Below are 14,466 nucleotides of genomic sequence, written 5' to 3' on the forward strand. Positions count from 1 at the left end.
AACAAAACTAAAAAATAATACATCAGTAACATTCAGTTCATCAGCACTTTATCACACACTAATAAAGTCCTGCACCCAGAGAAATCATGTGATTTTATCATCTCCAAACACATCAAAAATGACCAAATATGCTTCCTTTTTCACTGAAGACACAATTAACTTACCAAATATGTTTATTTACTCAATAAGCACAGAAAAAGCAACCTTCTTTACTCAATAAACACCCACTAAAGTTACCAAATATGATTATTTTCCCAATGAACACTACCTTAAGTTACCAAATATGATTCGTTATGCAATAAATACAATCTAAAGTTACTACCAGGGTTGTACGATATACCGGTATTAGTATAGTACCACGATACTAATTAATCATATTCCGTACTATACCGCCTCTGAAAAGTACCGGTATTTGTGGTATCATCCAAAACTAATGTAAAGCATCCAAACAACAGAAGAATAAGTGATTATTACATTTTAACAGAAGTGTAGATAGAACATGTTAAAAGAGAAAGTAAGCAGATATTAACAGTAAACGAACAAGTAGATTAATAATTCATTTTCTACCACTTGTCCTTAATAATGTTGACAAAATAATAGAATGAGTAATGACACAATATGTTACTGCATATGTCAGCAGACTAAATTAGGAGCCTTTGTTTGTTTACTTACTACTAAAAGACAAGTTGTAATGTAGGTTCACTATTTTATTTAAGCACAAACTTGCAATAAGAAACTTATGTTTAATGTATCGTTAGATTTGTTTTTAAAATAAAGCCAATAATGCAATTTTTTGTGGTGCCCTTTATTGAGAAAAGTATCGAAAAGTACCGAAAAGTATCGAAATACATTTTGGTACCGGTACCGGGACAACACCAGCTACTACATATGGTTCCTTTCTCATCACCAACAAAATTTGCCAGATATTGTATGTTTCCTTGCTTAATATCAATGTTTTGTCTCGTCTTGTCTTGTCTCATAGTAACAGTGGTACTATTGTATTGTTAGTGTACAGGAGCTTTTCTTGTTTTTGTTTGTATAGTATTGTTCTTGTATTATATTGTTTATGTTAAATGTGGAATGAGTGAGAGGGGTTGGGATACTATAAGCATCTGCTTCATCCAACCCCTTTTCAATCCTTGCATAAATGTCCCTGCGAAAATGTAAAAAAAAAAAAATGTGTGTTGTTGTACTGTGCAGGTTTGAAATAAATAATTCAATCAATCAATCAATAAACACCCACTAACGTTATCAAATAAGGGGATTTACCCAATGAACACCCCTTAAAGTTACCTTCTTTACTCAATACACACCCACTAAAGTTGGCAAATATGATTATTTACTCAATACAACCCCATTAAAGCTACCAGATATAATTATTTACTAAATAAACACCACCTTAATTTATCAAATATTATATACTCAATAAACACCAATTACATTTACTAAATATCCTCTCTTTCTCATCAAACATCCACAAAATATACCAAATCTTGTATGTTTCTTTGCTTAATAAACACCCATTTAAATTACTAAATATGAGTATTTGTTCAATAGACACCCACTAAAGTTATCAAATAAGGGTATTTACCCAATGAACACCCCAAAAAGTTACCTTTTTTACTCAATACACACCCACTAAAGTTGGCAAATATGATTATTTACTCAATAAAACCCCATTAAAGTTACCAGATATGATTATTTAATAAATTAACACCACCTTAATTCATCAAATATTATTTACTAAATAAACACCAATTAAAGTTACTAACTGTGCTTTCCCTCTCATCAAACAGCCACAAAATATACCAAATATTGTATGTTTCTTTGCTTATTAAACACCCATTTAAATGACTAAATATGAGTATTTGTTCAATAAACACCCACTTAAGTTATCAAATAAGGGTATCTACCCAATATACACCCCAAAAAGTTACCTTCTTTACTTGATATACACCCACCTAAATGTCCAAATATGATTATTTACTCAATACAAGCCCATTAAAGCTAACAAATAATAAACATCGCCTTAATTTATCAAATATTATTTACTCAATAAACACCAATTAAAGTTACTAAGTATGCTTTCTTTCTCATTAGCCACAAAATATACCAAATATTATATGTTTTTTTTCTTAATAAACACCCATTTAAATGACTAAATATGAGTATTTGTTCAATAAATACCCACTAAAGTTATCAAATAAGGGTATTTACCCAATAAACACCCCCAAAAAGATGCCTTCTTTACTTGATATGCACCCACTTAAATGACTAAATATAATTATTTACTCAAAACACCCCCATTAAAACTACCAGATATGATTATTTACTAAATAAACACCACCTTAATTTACCAAATATGATTATTTACGCAATAAACACCAATTTAAGTTACTAAATATGCTTCCTTTCTCATCGAACAGCGACAAAATATACCAAATACTTTGTTTCTTTGCTTAATAAACACCCATTTAAATTACTAAATATGAGTATATGTTCAATAAGCAGCTGTTAAAGTTTCCAAATACATTTATTTTCTCAATAAACACGCAAAAAAGTTACTTCTTTACTCAATCAACACCCATGAAAGTTATTGAATATGATTATTTACGCAATAATCATCCAAAAAAGTTACTTTCTTCGCTCAATAAACATTGTTCAAGTTACCGAACATGATTATTTACTCGATAAACATCCTCAAAAGTTACCTAATGTGACTATTTATCCAATAATCACCCAAAAAAGTTAACATCTTTGCTCAATAAAAAGCTGCTAAAGTTACCAAATATGATAATTTACTCGATAAACACCAGAGGTGGGACCAAGTCATTGTTTTGCAAGTCACAATTAAGTCTCAAGTCTTTGCCCTCAAGTCCGAGTCAAGTCCCGAGTCAAGACAGGCAAGCCCCGAGTCAAGTCCAAAGTCAAGACTGGAAAGTCTCAAGTCAAGTCCTAAGTCCTGCATTTTGAGTTTCGAGTCCTTTCAAGTCCTTTTAACCACAGACTAATATATTAACACAGATTGTGTATGCTTTTCAAACGCTGTATTTATTTATTAAAACAAGTGCATTTTAAATTGCAGGAAAGAAAATTGTGCTGACATTGCACTTTATAATAGCACTATTAACCAGTCATTTTAAACATTAACTCATTCCTTTACAGAACAAACACATTGAAAAATAAAGTGCAAATGTACTTATTTGTACAAAAGTGTTAACATTGAAAAAACATGACATATACGTGAACATAACAAAAAAGTTGTACTTTTTATATGTCAGGGCCCTATGCTGCATTGCATTTGCAAAAGACCAAATTAGCCAAGAGTCTGTCAGTCATTTGTGCACGATGGGGGCGTAGTATGATGCCACCATGGCTGAAAACTCGCTCCACTGGAGCACTGGAGGCAGGCACTGCCAAGACTCTCATGGCCACTCGGAACAGTGAAGGAAGAGTCTTCATGTTCAATGCCCAGAACAAAAGGGGGGAGAGAGTTGTTTTGGGTTGGTGCACTACTAGTAAGTGTATCTTGTGTTTTTTATGTTGATTTAATTAAAAAAAGAAAAAAATATATATATATATATTTCTTGTGCGGCCCGATACCAATCGATCCACGGACCAGTAGCGGGCCGCGGCCCGGTGGTTGGGGACCACTGAGGTAATTCAGGTAAACAACCAACAGTATGTCAGAAAGCTAGCTAAAACGGTACACATATTCATAATATAGTATACATTTTAACTGACCTTTATTTTACTATTTTTGTCTTTTTTTAGGTGGCTAAAATGCGCGGTGCTGCTGACCGCCGTCTAACGTTACGTGTGATATATTGACTAACCCTGCTTAAAAAAAATCACTGAACAAAAAGTATGAATAAGGTAGTGAACTGCAACAGATTCCCGTGTTTGCAATAACGTTATAACGTTAGCAGTGAGTTTACAGCCTCACTGATTTAACTACACAGCAAATAAAAGTCACGTTACTTAGCCAATAAACGTTATCTTACATTCAAAACTTACCGTTCTTTGTGCAACTTCAAATGCCGGACGAAGTTGGAAGTTGTTTCCTCTCCATCAGTAATTTTCGAACCGCATGTGTTGCATATTGCAAACCGTTTTGTGTTGACCACCTCGTAATTTTTATACCCAAACAAAATTATTTTAGGTATCATTTTTTGTTCACTGGCGTGTGGTTTGGACATGTCTTCTTCGTTGGTTGTCCTGCAATTTGATTGGATGAATGCTGTGTGATGAAAACAAAGTAGATCTAATTTGATTGGCTGTTGTACTGAGACCACACCAGCTGACACACGCAACGCTGATAGACAAGTACACAATGAAAAATACGGAGCGCTCCCGAATAACTTTTTCATCTTTGGGTTTTGGGGAAAGTAGCAAGTCATGTCAAGTCATGTCAATTCAAAAGGCTCAAGTCCAAGTGAAGTCACAAGTCATTGATGTTAAAGTCTAAGTCGAGTTGCAAGTCTTTTTACATTTTGTCAAGTCGAGTCTAAAGTCATCAAATTCATGACTCGAGTCTGACTCGAGTCCAAGTCATGTGACTCGAGTCCACACCTCTGATAAACACACACAAAAGTTACCGAATTTGCCCAATAATTACCCCAACAAGTTAACTTCTGTACTTATTTTTATATTTCTATATATTTGCACATTGTTTTTCTAGCATGCACACATCGCACTGTATGGAATGGCCTCAATCTCATTACCTTGCGTAATGACAATAAAGCTGATTCTGATTCTGATTCTGATTCTGATTAATAAACATCCACTAAAGTTACCAAATTTGATTATTTAAGGAGTAAACCCCACCTAAAGTTACCAAATGTGATTATTTATGGAGTAAACCCCACCTAAAGTTACCAAATTTGATTATTTACTGAGTAAACCCCACCTAAAGTTACCAAATATGGTACTTTACCTAACGAACACTCACTGAATGTATTTTGCACCCTTCTTATCAAACACCCACAAAAGTTAACAATTATGTTTCTTTGCTCAATAAACCCCCCAAAAGTTAACTTCTTTACACAATAAACACCATCTATAGTTACTTTACCTAATACAAAACCACTAAATTGACCAAATCTGGTTATTTGCTCCATAAAAACTAATTCCATCCTATTAAATGTGGTACTTTACCCAGTAAACATCGGCTGAATTCACTGGAAAAATGCCCCTCTTAAAAAAACTTTTTTTTGCTTGTAATCTCACTGGAAAATTACAATTCAGGGGACTTGTATTAAGTTTGTTTAGATATTTTGACTAGAAATTTGAAATATATGTGCGGTGAGATTGTGACTTTCCAGTGAGGTTACCAAATATGGTACTCAATAAACACCCAATAAAGTTACCAAATATATGTTATTTCCTAATAAATACCCATTAAAGATGGTACTTAGAAAATGTGTTTTCCTTCTCAATAATACAAAACCAGTGAAGTTGGCACGTTGTGTAATTCGTAAATAAAAACAGAATACAATGATTTGCAAATCTTTTTCAACTTATATTCAATTGAATAGACTGCAAAGACAAGATACTTAATGTTCGAACTAAGAAACTAGATTTTTTTTGCAAATAATAATTAACTTTGAATTTAATGGCAGCAACACATTGTAAAAAAGTTGGCACAGGGGCATTATTACCACTGTGTTACATGGCCTTTCCTTCTCAGTAAACATTTGGGAACTGAGGAGACCAAATTTTGATGCTTTTCAGGTGGAATTCTTTCCCATTTTTGCTTGATGTACAGCTTAAGTTGTTCAACAGTCCGGGGGTCTCCGTTGTGGTATTTTAGGCTTCATAATGCGCCACACATTTTCAATGGGAGACAGGTCTGGACTACAGGCAGGCCAGTCTAGTACCCGCACTCTTTTACTATGAAGCCACGCTATTGTAACACGTGGCTTGGCATTGTCTTGCTGAAATAAGCAGGGGCGTCCATGATAACATTGCTTGGATGGCAACATATGTTGCTCTCAAACTTGTATGTACCTTTCAGCATTAATGGTGCCTTCACAGATGTGTAAGTTACCCATGCCTTGGGCATTAATACACCCTCGTAACATCCCAGATGCTGGCTTTTCAACTTTGCGCCTATAACGATCCGGATGGTTCTTTTCCTCTTTGGTCCGGAGGACACAACGTCCACAGTTTCGAAAAACAATTTGAAATGCAGACTCGTCAGACCACAGAACACTTTTCCACTTTACATCAGTCCATCTTAGATGAGCTTGGGCCCAGCGAAGCCGGCATAATTTGTGGGTGTTGTTGATAAATGGCTTTCACTTTGCAAAGTAGAGTTTTAACTTGCACTTACAGATGCAGCGACCAACTGTAGTTACTGACAGTGGTTTTCTGAAGTGTTCCTGAGCGCATGTGGTGATATCCTTCACACACTGATGATGCTTTTTGATGCAGTACCACCTGAGGGATCAAAGGTCACGGGCATGCTGCTTATGTGCAGTGATTTCTCTAGATTCTCTGAACCTTTTGATGATATTACGGACCGTAGATGGTGAAATCCCTAAATTCCTTGCTCATTGAGAAATGTTGTTCTTAATCTGTTGGACAATTTGCTCACGCATTTTTTCACAAAGTGGTGACCCTCGCCCCATCCCCAATCATCACACCCACCTGTTCCCAATTAGCCTGTTCACCTGTGGGATGTTCCAAATAAGTGTTTGATGAGCATTCCTCATTTTTCTCAGTCTTTTTTGCCACTTGTGCCAGCTTTTTTGAAACATGTTGCAGGCATCAAATTCCAAATGAGCTAATATTTGCAAAAAATAACAAAGTTTACCAGTTTGAACGTTAAGTATCTTGTCTTTGCAGTCTATTCAATTGAATATAGGTTAAAAAGGATTTGCAAATCATTGTATTCTGTTTTTATTTACGATTTACACAACGTGCCAACTTCACTGGTTTTGGAGTTTGTAGCTACCGTGTAAATAATATTATAATTCTCTTGGTGTTGCAGGTCAAACCAGAAACGCCATGGCCCACGCACACATTTGCAAAAATCGTGAGGGTATAACAAGCAGAGCGCTGCAGACAGTTTGTGTGCGAGCAGTTAGGCAGGAGATGGATAGCGGGGGTGATGAAAAGGCCAAGTTGTGTTTTCGGGTGGGGGGAGGAAAATAACGCGGCAGGATGTGCGATTCCCTTTTGCATCGGCTGCAGAGAAGGCTGCCTCGCTGGGATGTGATGTGAGCGGCCCGCTCATGAGATGGATGCTGTAATTGAAGGCTTAGAGAGAGCCATGCTAAAGAAAGGCTGCTGGTGCTCTATACGCATCTCAGAGAAAAGCTAAAGTGGTGTTTGGATTGCTTTGCCACTGCATGCTGTTGCTTGGTAACATGGAATACATATCTGCTTCTGTTATGGCGAGGAAATGTCTCTCTTGTCACGACGTGGAGACAAATGGATCCAAATAAAAGCAATAAAAGGCGATATAACCCTAAACTCTCCATGCAGCAGGCAGAGGACACATGGTAACATGAATGAATAAATAAATGATAAATGGGTTGTACTTGTATAGCGCTTTTCTACCTTCAAGGTACTCAAAGCGCTTTGACACTACTTCCACATTTACCCATTCACACACACATTCACACACTGATGGAGGGAGCTGCCATGCAAGGCGCTAACCAGCACCCATCAGGAGCAAGGGTGAAGTGTCTTGCTCAGGACACAACGGACATGACGAGGTTGGTACTAGGTGGGGATTGAACCAGGGACCCTCGGGTCGCGCACGGCCATTCTTCCACTGCGCCACGCCGTACATTCAAATGATGACATCAACCAGGGCCATGACATGTTTTTATTCTGGAATGGGGTCAACACTTCCCTAGAGATGTCCGATAATATCGGACTGCCGATATTATCGGCCGATAAATGCTTTAAAACGTAATATCGTAAATTATCGGTATCGGTTTCAAAAAGTAAAATTTACGACTTTTTAAAACGCTAATGTGTACACGGACGTAGGGAGAAGTACAGAGCGCCAATAAACCTTAAAGGCACTGCCTTTGCGTGCCGGCCCAATCACATTAAATCTACGGTTTTTCACACACACAAGTGAATGCAAGGCATACTTGGTCAACAGCCATACAGGTCACACTGAGGGTGGCCGTATAAACAACTTTAACACTGTTACAAATATGCGCCACACTGTGAACCCACACCAAACAAGAATGACAAACACATTTCGGGAGAACATCCGCACCGTAACACAACATAAACACAACAGAACAAATACCCAGAACCCCTTGCAGCTCTAACTCTTCCGGGATGCTACAATATACACTCCCCGCTACCCCCTAGCAACCACACCTCAACCCTCTCCCACCCTCCCAACCTCGCCCACCTCAACCTTCTCATGCTCTGTCAGGGAGAGCATGTCCCAAATTCCAAGCTGCTGTTTTGAGGCATGTTAAAAAAAAAAAATGCACTTTGTGACTTCAATAATAAATATGGCAGTGCCATGTTGGCATTTTTTTTCCATAACTTGAGTTGATTTATTTTGGAAAACCTTGTTACATTGTTTAATGCATCCAGCGGTGCATGTGTTAATTCCACGACTGTATATATCGGTATCGGTTGATATCGGAATCGGTAATTAAGAGTTGGACAATATGGGAATATGGGATATCGGCAAAAAAGCCATTATCGGACATCTCTACACTTCCCTCCCAGAACTGTGGTAACAAGGTGAAAAGATAACGGTGGACTGTCATGGCTTGTGTCCGCCTGCAATGTTAGCGAGTCACGTCCTGTTTCGTGATTACATGAGGCAGCCAAACAATTTTGGGGGGAACGAAAATGTGGCTGTAGGCAACCTCCTGACGTAGTTTTCTTTATTCATTTTTATCATTTTAACTAGAGATGTTCCGATCGGTTCAGGGCCGTTGTGTGCATTTTTTTAACTGATCCATGATGAGCTGCAGAGTCCAGCCGTGCCCCAGTGTTAAACGTGTGAATGATTGTAGTCGCGTGAAAGAGTCCTTCAAAAGGGACGCACGCTCAGGGAGACAGTTGCAGTTCCATATTCCTTGTCACACACATGCAGGAGTTGCATGAATTCCAAATTTGAGAGCAAGCTGTGACGAACGTGTCGTCTATCCACAGTGCGAAGCCGCTTCTAACATACTAATCCTCATCATGAATTGATTAACGTGGACCCCGACTTAAACAAGTTGAAAAACTTATTCGGGTGTTACCATTTAGTGGTCAATTGTACGGAATATGTACTGTACTGTGCAATCTACTAATAAAAGTCTCAATCAACCACCATGGTGGGAAATAAACTATGTTTTTTCCAAGTATAATTATCACTGGAGGACTAGAGAACAAGGAATGACTAAGCATGCTACACACACACAGAGCATGACGACCCAAGAAGTTAAGCGCTAAAGTGTGGTCGATCCAGTTGTTGACACTAACGATACCCAGTCCAGTATCAGTATCCCAACAGGCACAAGATAATAAAACAACGTTGAGAACTTGTTGAATTAGGTCCTGATGTGGAGCAACTCAAACCTAATGTTGAAACAACATGCTTTCTGACAACGTTTAATCCACAGGTGTCAAACTTCAAGGCCCGGGGGCCAAATCTGGCCCGCCACATTATTTTAAGTGGCCCGCGAAAGCCTGTAAATAATATGCGCTAATAAAATGCTTAATCTTTTCTTACTAAATATATTTATTTCCCTTTTGACATTAAAAAGCATATAGTGCTTGCAATTGCATATATTTTAAAATTCAATATTATCAAAATCCAAATATTATATTATCATGTATTGCAAATATATTTTTTGTTAAAATAAAGGTAAATACTGTACTTAAATATCTGCTTGACTTATGATTTCAAAACAAATTATCAATCAAATTGTACACTGTAAAATTGACAATAGATTTTACGGTTAAATCCACCAACTGAGTTTTTTACTGTAAAATCAACTTTGGTACTGTTTTTTTTCATATACAGTAAAACACTGAAACATTAAAAAAAAAAAAAAAAAAAACATTGAAACAAGATTTTACGGTAAAAAAAAAACAACTGGCAGCTCTGTTGCATGAATTTTACTGCTAAAAACAGCGGTATTGTTTCTCCATTCCATTCCATTTATTCCATTTCTTATATGCTGTAAAAAAATAAAAATAAAAACACTGCTTTCACTGTAACATTCTGGTGACTGAGCTGCCAGTTTTTAAAATAAAATGTAATATTTTTTTTTTGCAGCTTAATGTATTATATATATATACATGTACATTCCTATATTACTCATTGTTAAATGCGGCCCTCTTAGGGCAACCATAACTGCGATGTGGCCCTCAATGAAAACGAGTTTGACACCTCTGGTTTAATCAATCAACAACCAACAATGAAAAAGATGTTGCTTGTATGGCAACATATGTTGCCCCAAAACCTGTATGTACCTTTCAGCATTAATGGTGCCTTCACAGATGTGTAAGTTACCCATGCCTTGGGCACTAATACACCCTCATACCATCACAGATGCTGGCTTTTGAACTTTGCGCCTATAACAGTCCGGATGGTTCTTTTCATCTTTGGTCCGGAGGACACGACGTCCACAGTTTCCAAAAACAATTTGAAATGTGGACTTTTCCACTTTGCGTCAGTCCATCTTAGATGAGTTCGGGCCCAGCGAAGCCGGCGGCGTTTCTGGGTGTTGTTGATAAATGACTGTCGCTTTGCATAGTAGAGTTTTAAGTTGCATTTACAGATGTAGCGACAAACTGTAGTTACTGACAGTGGTTTTCTGAAGTGTTCCTGAGCCCATGTGGTGATATCCTTTACACACTGATGTCGGTTTTTGATGCAGTACCACCTGAGGGATCGGCCATGGGCATTCAATGTTGGTTTTCAGCCTTGCCGCTTACATGCAGTGATTTTTGCAGATTCTCTGAACCTTATATTACGGACCGTAGATGGTGAAATCCCTAAATTCATTGCAATAGCTTGTTGAGAAATGTTGTTCTTCAACCGTTCGACAATTTGCTCAGGCATTTGTTGACAAAGTGGTGACCCTCAGCCCATCCTTGTTTGTGAATGACTGAGCATTTCATGGAAGCTACTTTTATACATAATCATGGCACCCACCAAAAAATGTATTCAATTCAATACGACAAATATAATACATCATCTGATTTACAACAATGCCAGTACATTTTAAATTAATTCAGATAAGCTTTATAAAAATGTATTAGTATGTTTACTTCAGTCACTTAAACATTTCCAGTTCTATAATCTATTGTCAAAGTATTGGAGGAGATCTGAGGTCAAAAATATTAATCGGGACAAATGTCATTCTACAGTTATAACGTGATTGGGCAGTCACGCTGTTTATATTGTGGGAAAGCGAACGTGAAAACAGGCTGTCGACACGTCACTCAGGTCCGCATGGAGCTGGAGGGGGCGTGGCCTCCAGCTCCGCCTGAATTTCGGGAGATTTTTGGGAGAAAATTTGTCCCGGGAGGTTTTCGGGAGAGGCGCTGAATTTCGGGAGTCTCCTGGAAAATCCGGGAGGGTTGGCAAGTATGAAAGAGACATACAGGTAGATTTTATCTTCTACTTTCTCATGCACTCCATATTATTATTGCAGTAAAAAAAAAGTTGCATCTGGACACCCCTGTTATAAAAGCGAGTAAACACCAAACAGAAAGACACTTTATTAATGTCCAAATAAAATTGACACGCAATGATAGCAATGTCATTTATGTTATTTTTATTTTTTTTACCAAGGTCCTCCTGGGGCAGCTTCTCAAGGTCCTCCCGGCTCCCCGGGGCCGAGAGGACCCGCAGGGACGTGTGACACCGGCGATTGTGTACCCTTCGAGCCCGACTCCAGCTCCGGCCATCCCGCCACCAGCTCTCTCCTCCAGCCAGGCAGGAAAGGAAGGACGCCATGATGGATGCAGTAGGGGTCCTCGTGTGTGTGAATGTGTGCGTGACATTGCTAACAGGCTTCATTTGAATGCTACACAAACATTTTTCTTGTTTTTGCAACGCTGTACTTTTAGGTTGTTTTTACTCCCCTCCTACCGGCTGTGATGTAATGCATTCCTTGTCATCTCTCATTACGTCTCTGAAGGCCGTGAAATGACTTTGTTTAGACATTTTCAGCCCCCCCCGCCGCGTCTCAACAACATGATCTTAATTATTTGTTTGCCTCCTTAATTGGCACGCTTATGCACCCCTTCGGTTCTTCTTCAGATAAGCCGTACAAGGGACTGTACGTGTGTCTCTGTGCCTGTGAGATGAGCTGCGTGTTTATTTCATGTGCAGATGCGAGAGAATTAGAAGCCTGTTTTAACTCTCTTGACTTTGCATGGTGGTCTTCATGTCGAGGACCTCCTTATCAACCTTCTGCAGAGCATGCGGGTGACCTCATGCATTTACATAGTAGTCTGATATAGAAGACGGCAAACATCGGAAAAAAATCCCCTCCAAAAAAATCCAGCGCCTTATGAACTGTATAACCAAAGTGCAGCAGCAACTGTGTCTGATAGAGAATTATTTATTTTCAATGTATTCAAAAGAAGTGTTGTTTTTTTCCAGCTTGTGGATTAAGCTATTTCTGGATGAGTGTGGGGGGCGGCTTATTTAAAATGCATCGTGCATGATAATCATTTTCAAAAAGAAACTCAAACGTTTGTACGTTTGCCATTGCAGCAACCGTACAAAAAACACGGATTGTTATACATGACAAGAATGTACTTAAGAAGTTGGATTGTTCATTGAGGCCTCACTTATATGAAGGAGTATAGGAGATGCACTAAAAAGACACAATTCCAATTAAAAAAAAGTCATATTTTTTTCTAGAAAAAAGCTTATTTTTATCTGAAGATGTCCAGATTTTAAATTACGTAGATATTAGACTACAGCAGTGGTTCTTAACCTTGTTGGAGGTACCGAACCTCACCAGTTTCATATGCGCATTCACCAAACCCTTTTTTAGTGAAAAATAAAAAATAAAAACATTTTTTAAATTCAAGACAAAGTTATATGTTTTTGGTAACACTTTAGTATGGGGAGCATATTCTAGGTAACAAAGACTTAATTTAAAGTTATTTGGTTAGGGTTAGAGGGTTGGGGTTATAATAAGGCCATGCCGAATAAGGCATTAACAAGTACTTAATAATGACTAGTTAAGAGCCAATATGTTTTAATTTGCATGTTAATAAGCAACTTGTTAATGGTGAATACCGTATTTTTTGGACTATAAGTCGCAGTTTTTTTCATAGTTTGGCCGGGCTCCAGTGCGACTTATATATGTTTTTTTCCTTCTTTATTATGCATTTTCGGCAGGTGCGACTTATACTCCGGTGCGACTTATACTCCGAAAAATACGGTATGTTCCCCGTACTAAAGTGTTACCATGTTTTTTTACTGGTGCACGGTTCATTTTGTGCATCACCTTGTTCAAACAACAAAACCATAAACTCACAACAAATTACACACCTGCAAATCAGTCTGACTTCTGCTGTTGCCGTATATACGTCGTAATACTCCGATAGGGAGAAGTTTTTATTTACACGATGAGTCGGGTGTGTTTTGACCTCCGCCGAACCCCTGAGCCCGACTCACCGAACCCCGAGGGTTCGGTCGAACCCAGGTTAAGAACCACTGGACTACAGTAAACCCTCATGAATTTCCACAAAGTAGGAATTATTAACTATAAATTTAAATATTTTCATGGCTGCAGGATAAAAAAAACAACTAAATAATGTTTTTTAACATTATGAGAGCCCTCTAGACATGAAATAACACACATAGACTGAGCCAATCAGTGGCCACAATACCGACCAGTACACTCTGATTTGTTTGTTATCATAATGGCCAATTGTCACGAGGGGTTTTGCGGCTTTTTGATTGATTGATTGAGACTTTTATTAATAGGTTGCACAGTGAAGTACATATTCCGTACAATTGACCACTAAATGGTAACACCCGAATAAGTTTTTCGACTTGCTTAAGTCGGGGTCCACTTAAATTGATTCATGATACAGATATATACTATCAGATATATACTATCATCATAATACAGTCATCACACAAGATCATCACATTGAATTATTTACATTATTTACAATCTGGGGTGTGGAGGGGGGTGAGGGGGGGGGGGGGGGTTGGGTTTGGTTGTTATCATCAGTCATCAACAATTGGCTCACTGCGGGGTCGTTCTCCCGGGAATGCAGAACGGACAACAGCGTGAGGTAGGAGATGATTTTAATCTTCTCAAGAAATCTTGGCAGGGCATGAGGTAAACAAACATAAACTATGGCGTGGTGCAAACACAAAACTGTGGCATGAAACAAACAGCATAAACTATGGCTTGGAACAAACACAAAACTGTGGCATGAAATAAACACGACTTACGTGGACACGGCATGAATCGAACAATGACGCCACGCCGACTGACTGGC

The 14,466-nt window shown here is 38.1% G+C and overlaps 1 protein-coding gene across 1 annotated transcript in view; it reads left to right on the top strand.

Annotated features, from left to right (window-relative positions):
* LOC133605530 (uncharacterized) overlaps positions 1-12,150 on the top strand; it is a 345,893-nt gene extending 333,743 nt beyond the window's left edge. The window contains exon 50 of the mRNA XM_061958830.1: positions 11,783-12,150. Within this exon, the coding sequence (XP_061814814.1) occupies positions 11,783-11,949 (167 nt within the window). The 3' untranslated portion in view covers positions 11,950-12,150. The remainder of the gene's footprint in view (positions 1-11,782) is intronic.
* The last annotated feature ends 2,316 nt before the right edge of the window (positions 12,151-14,466 follow it).

The sequence above is a fragment of the Nerophis lumbriciformis genome, linkage group LG02 (assembly GCF_033978685.3).
Source record: "Nerophis lumbriciformis linkage group LG02, RoL_Nlum_v2.1, whole genome shotgun sequence".
NCBI lineage: Eukaryota > Metazoa > Chordata > Actinopteri > Syngnathiformes > Syngnathidae > Nerophis > Nerophis lumbriciformis.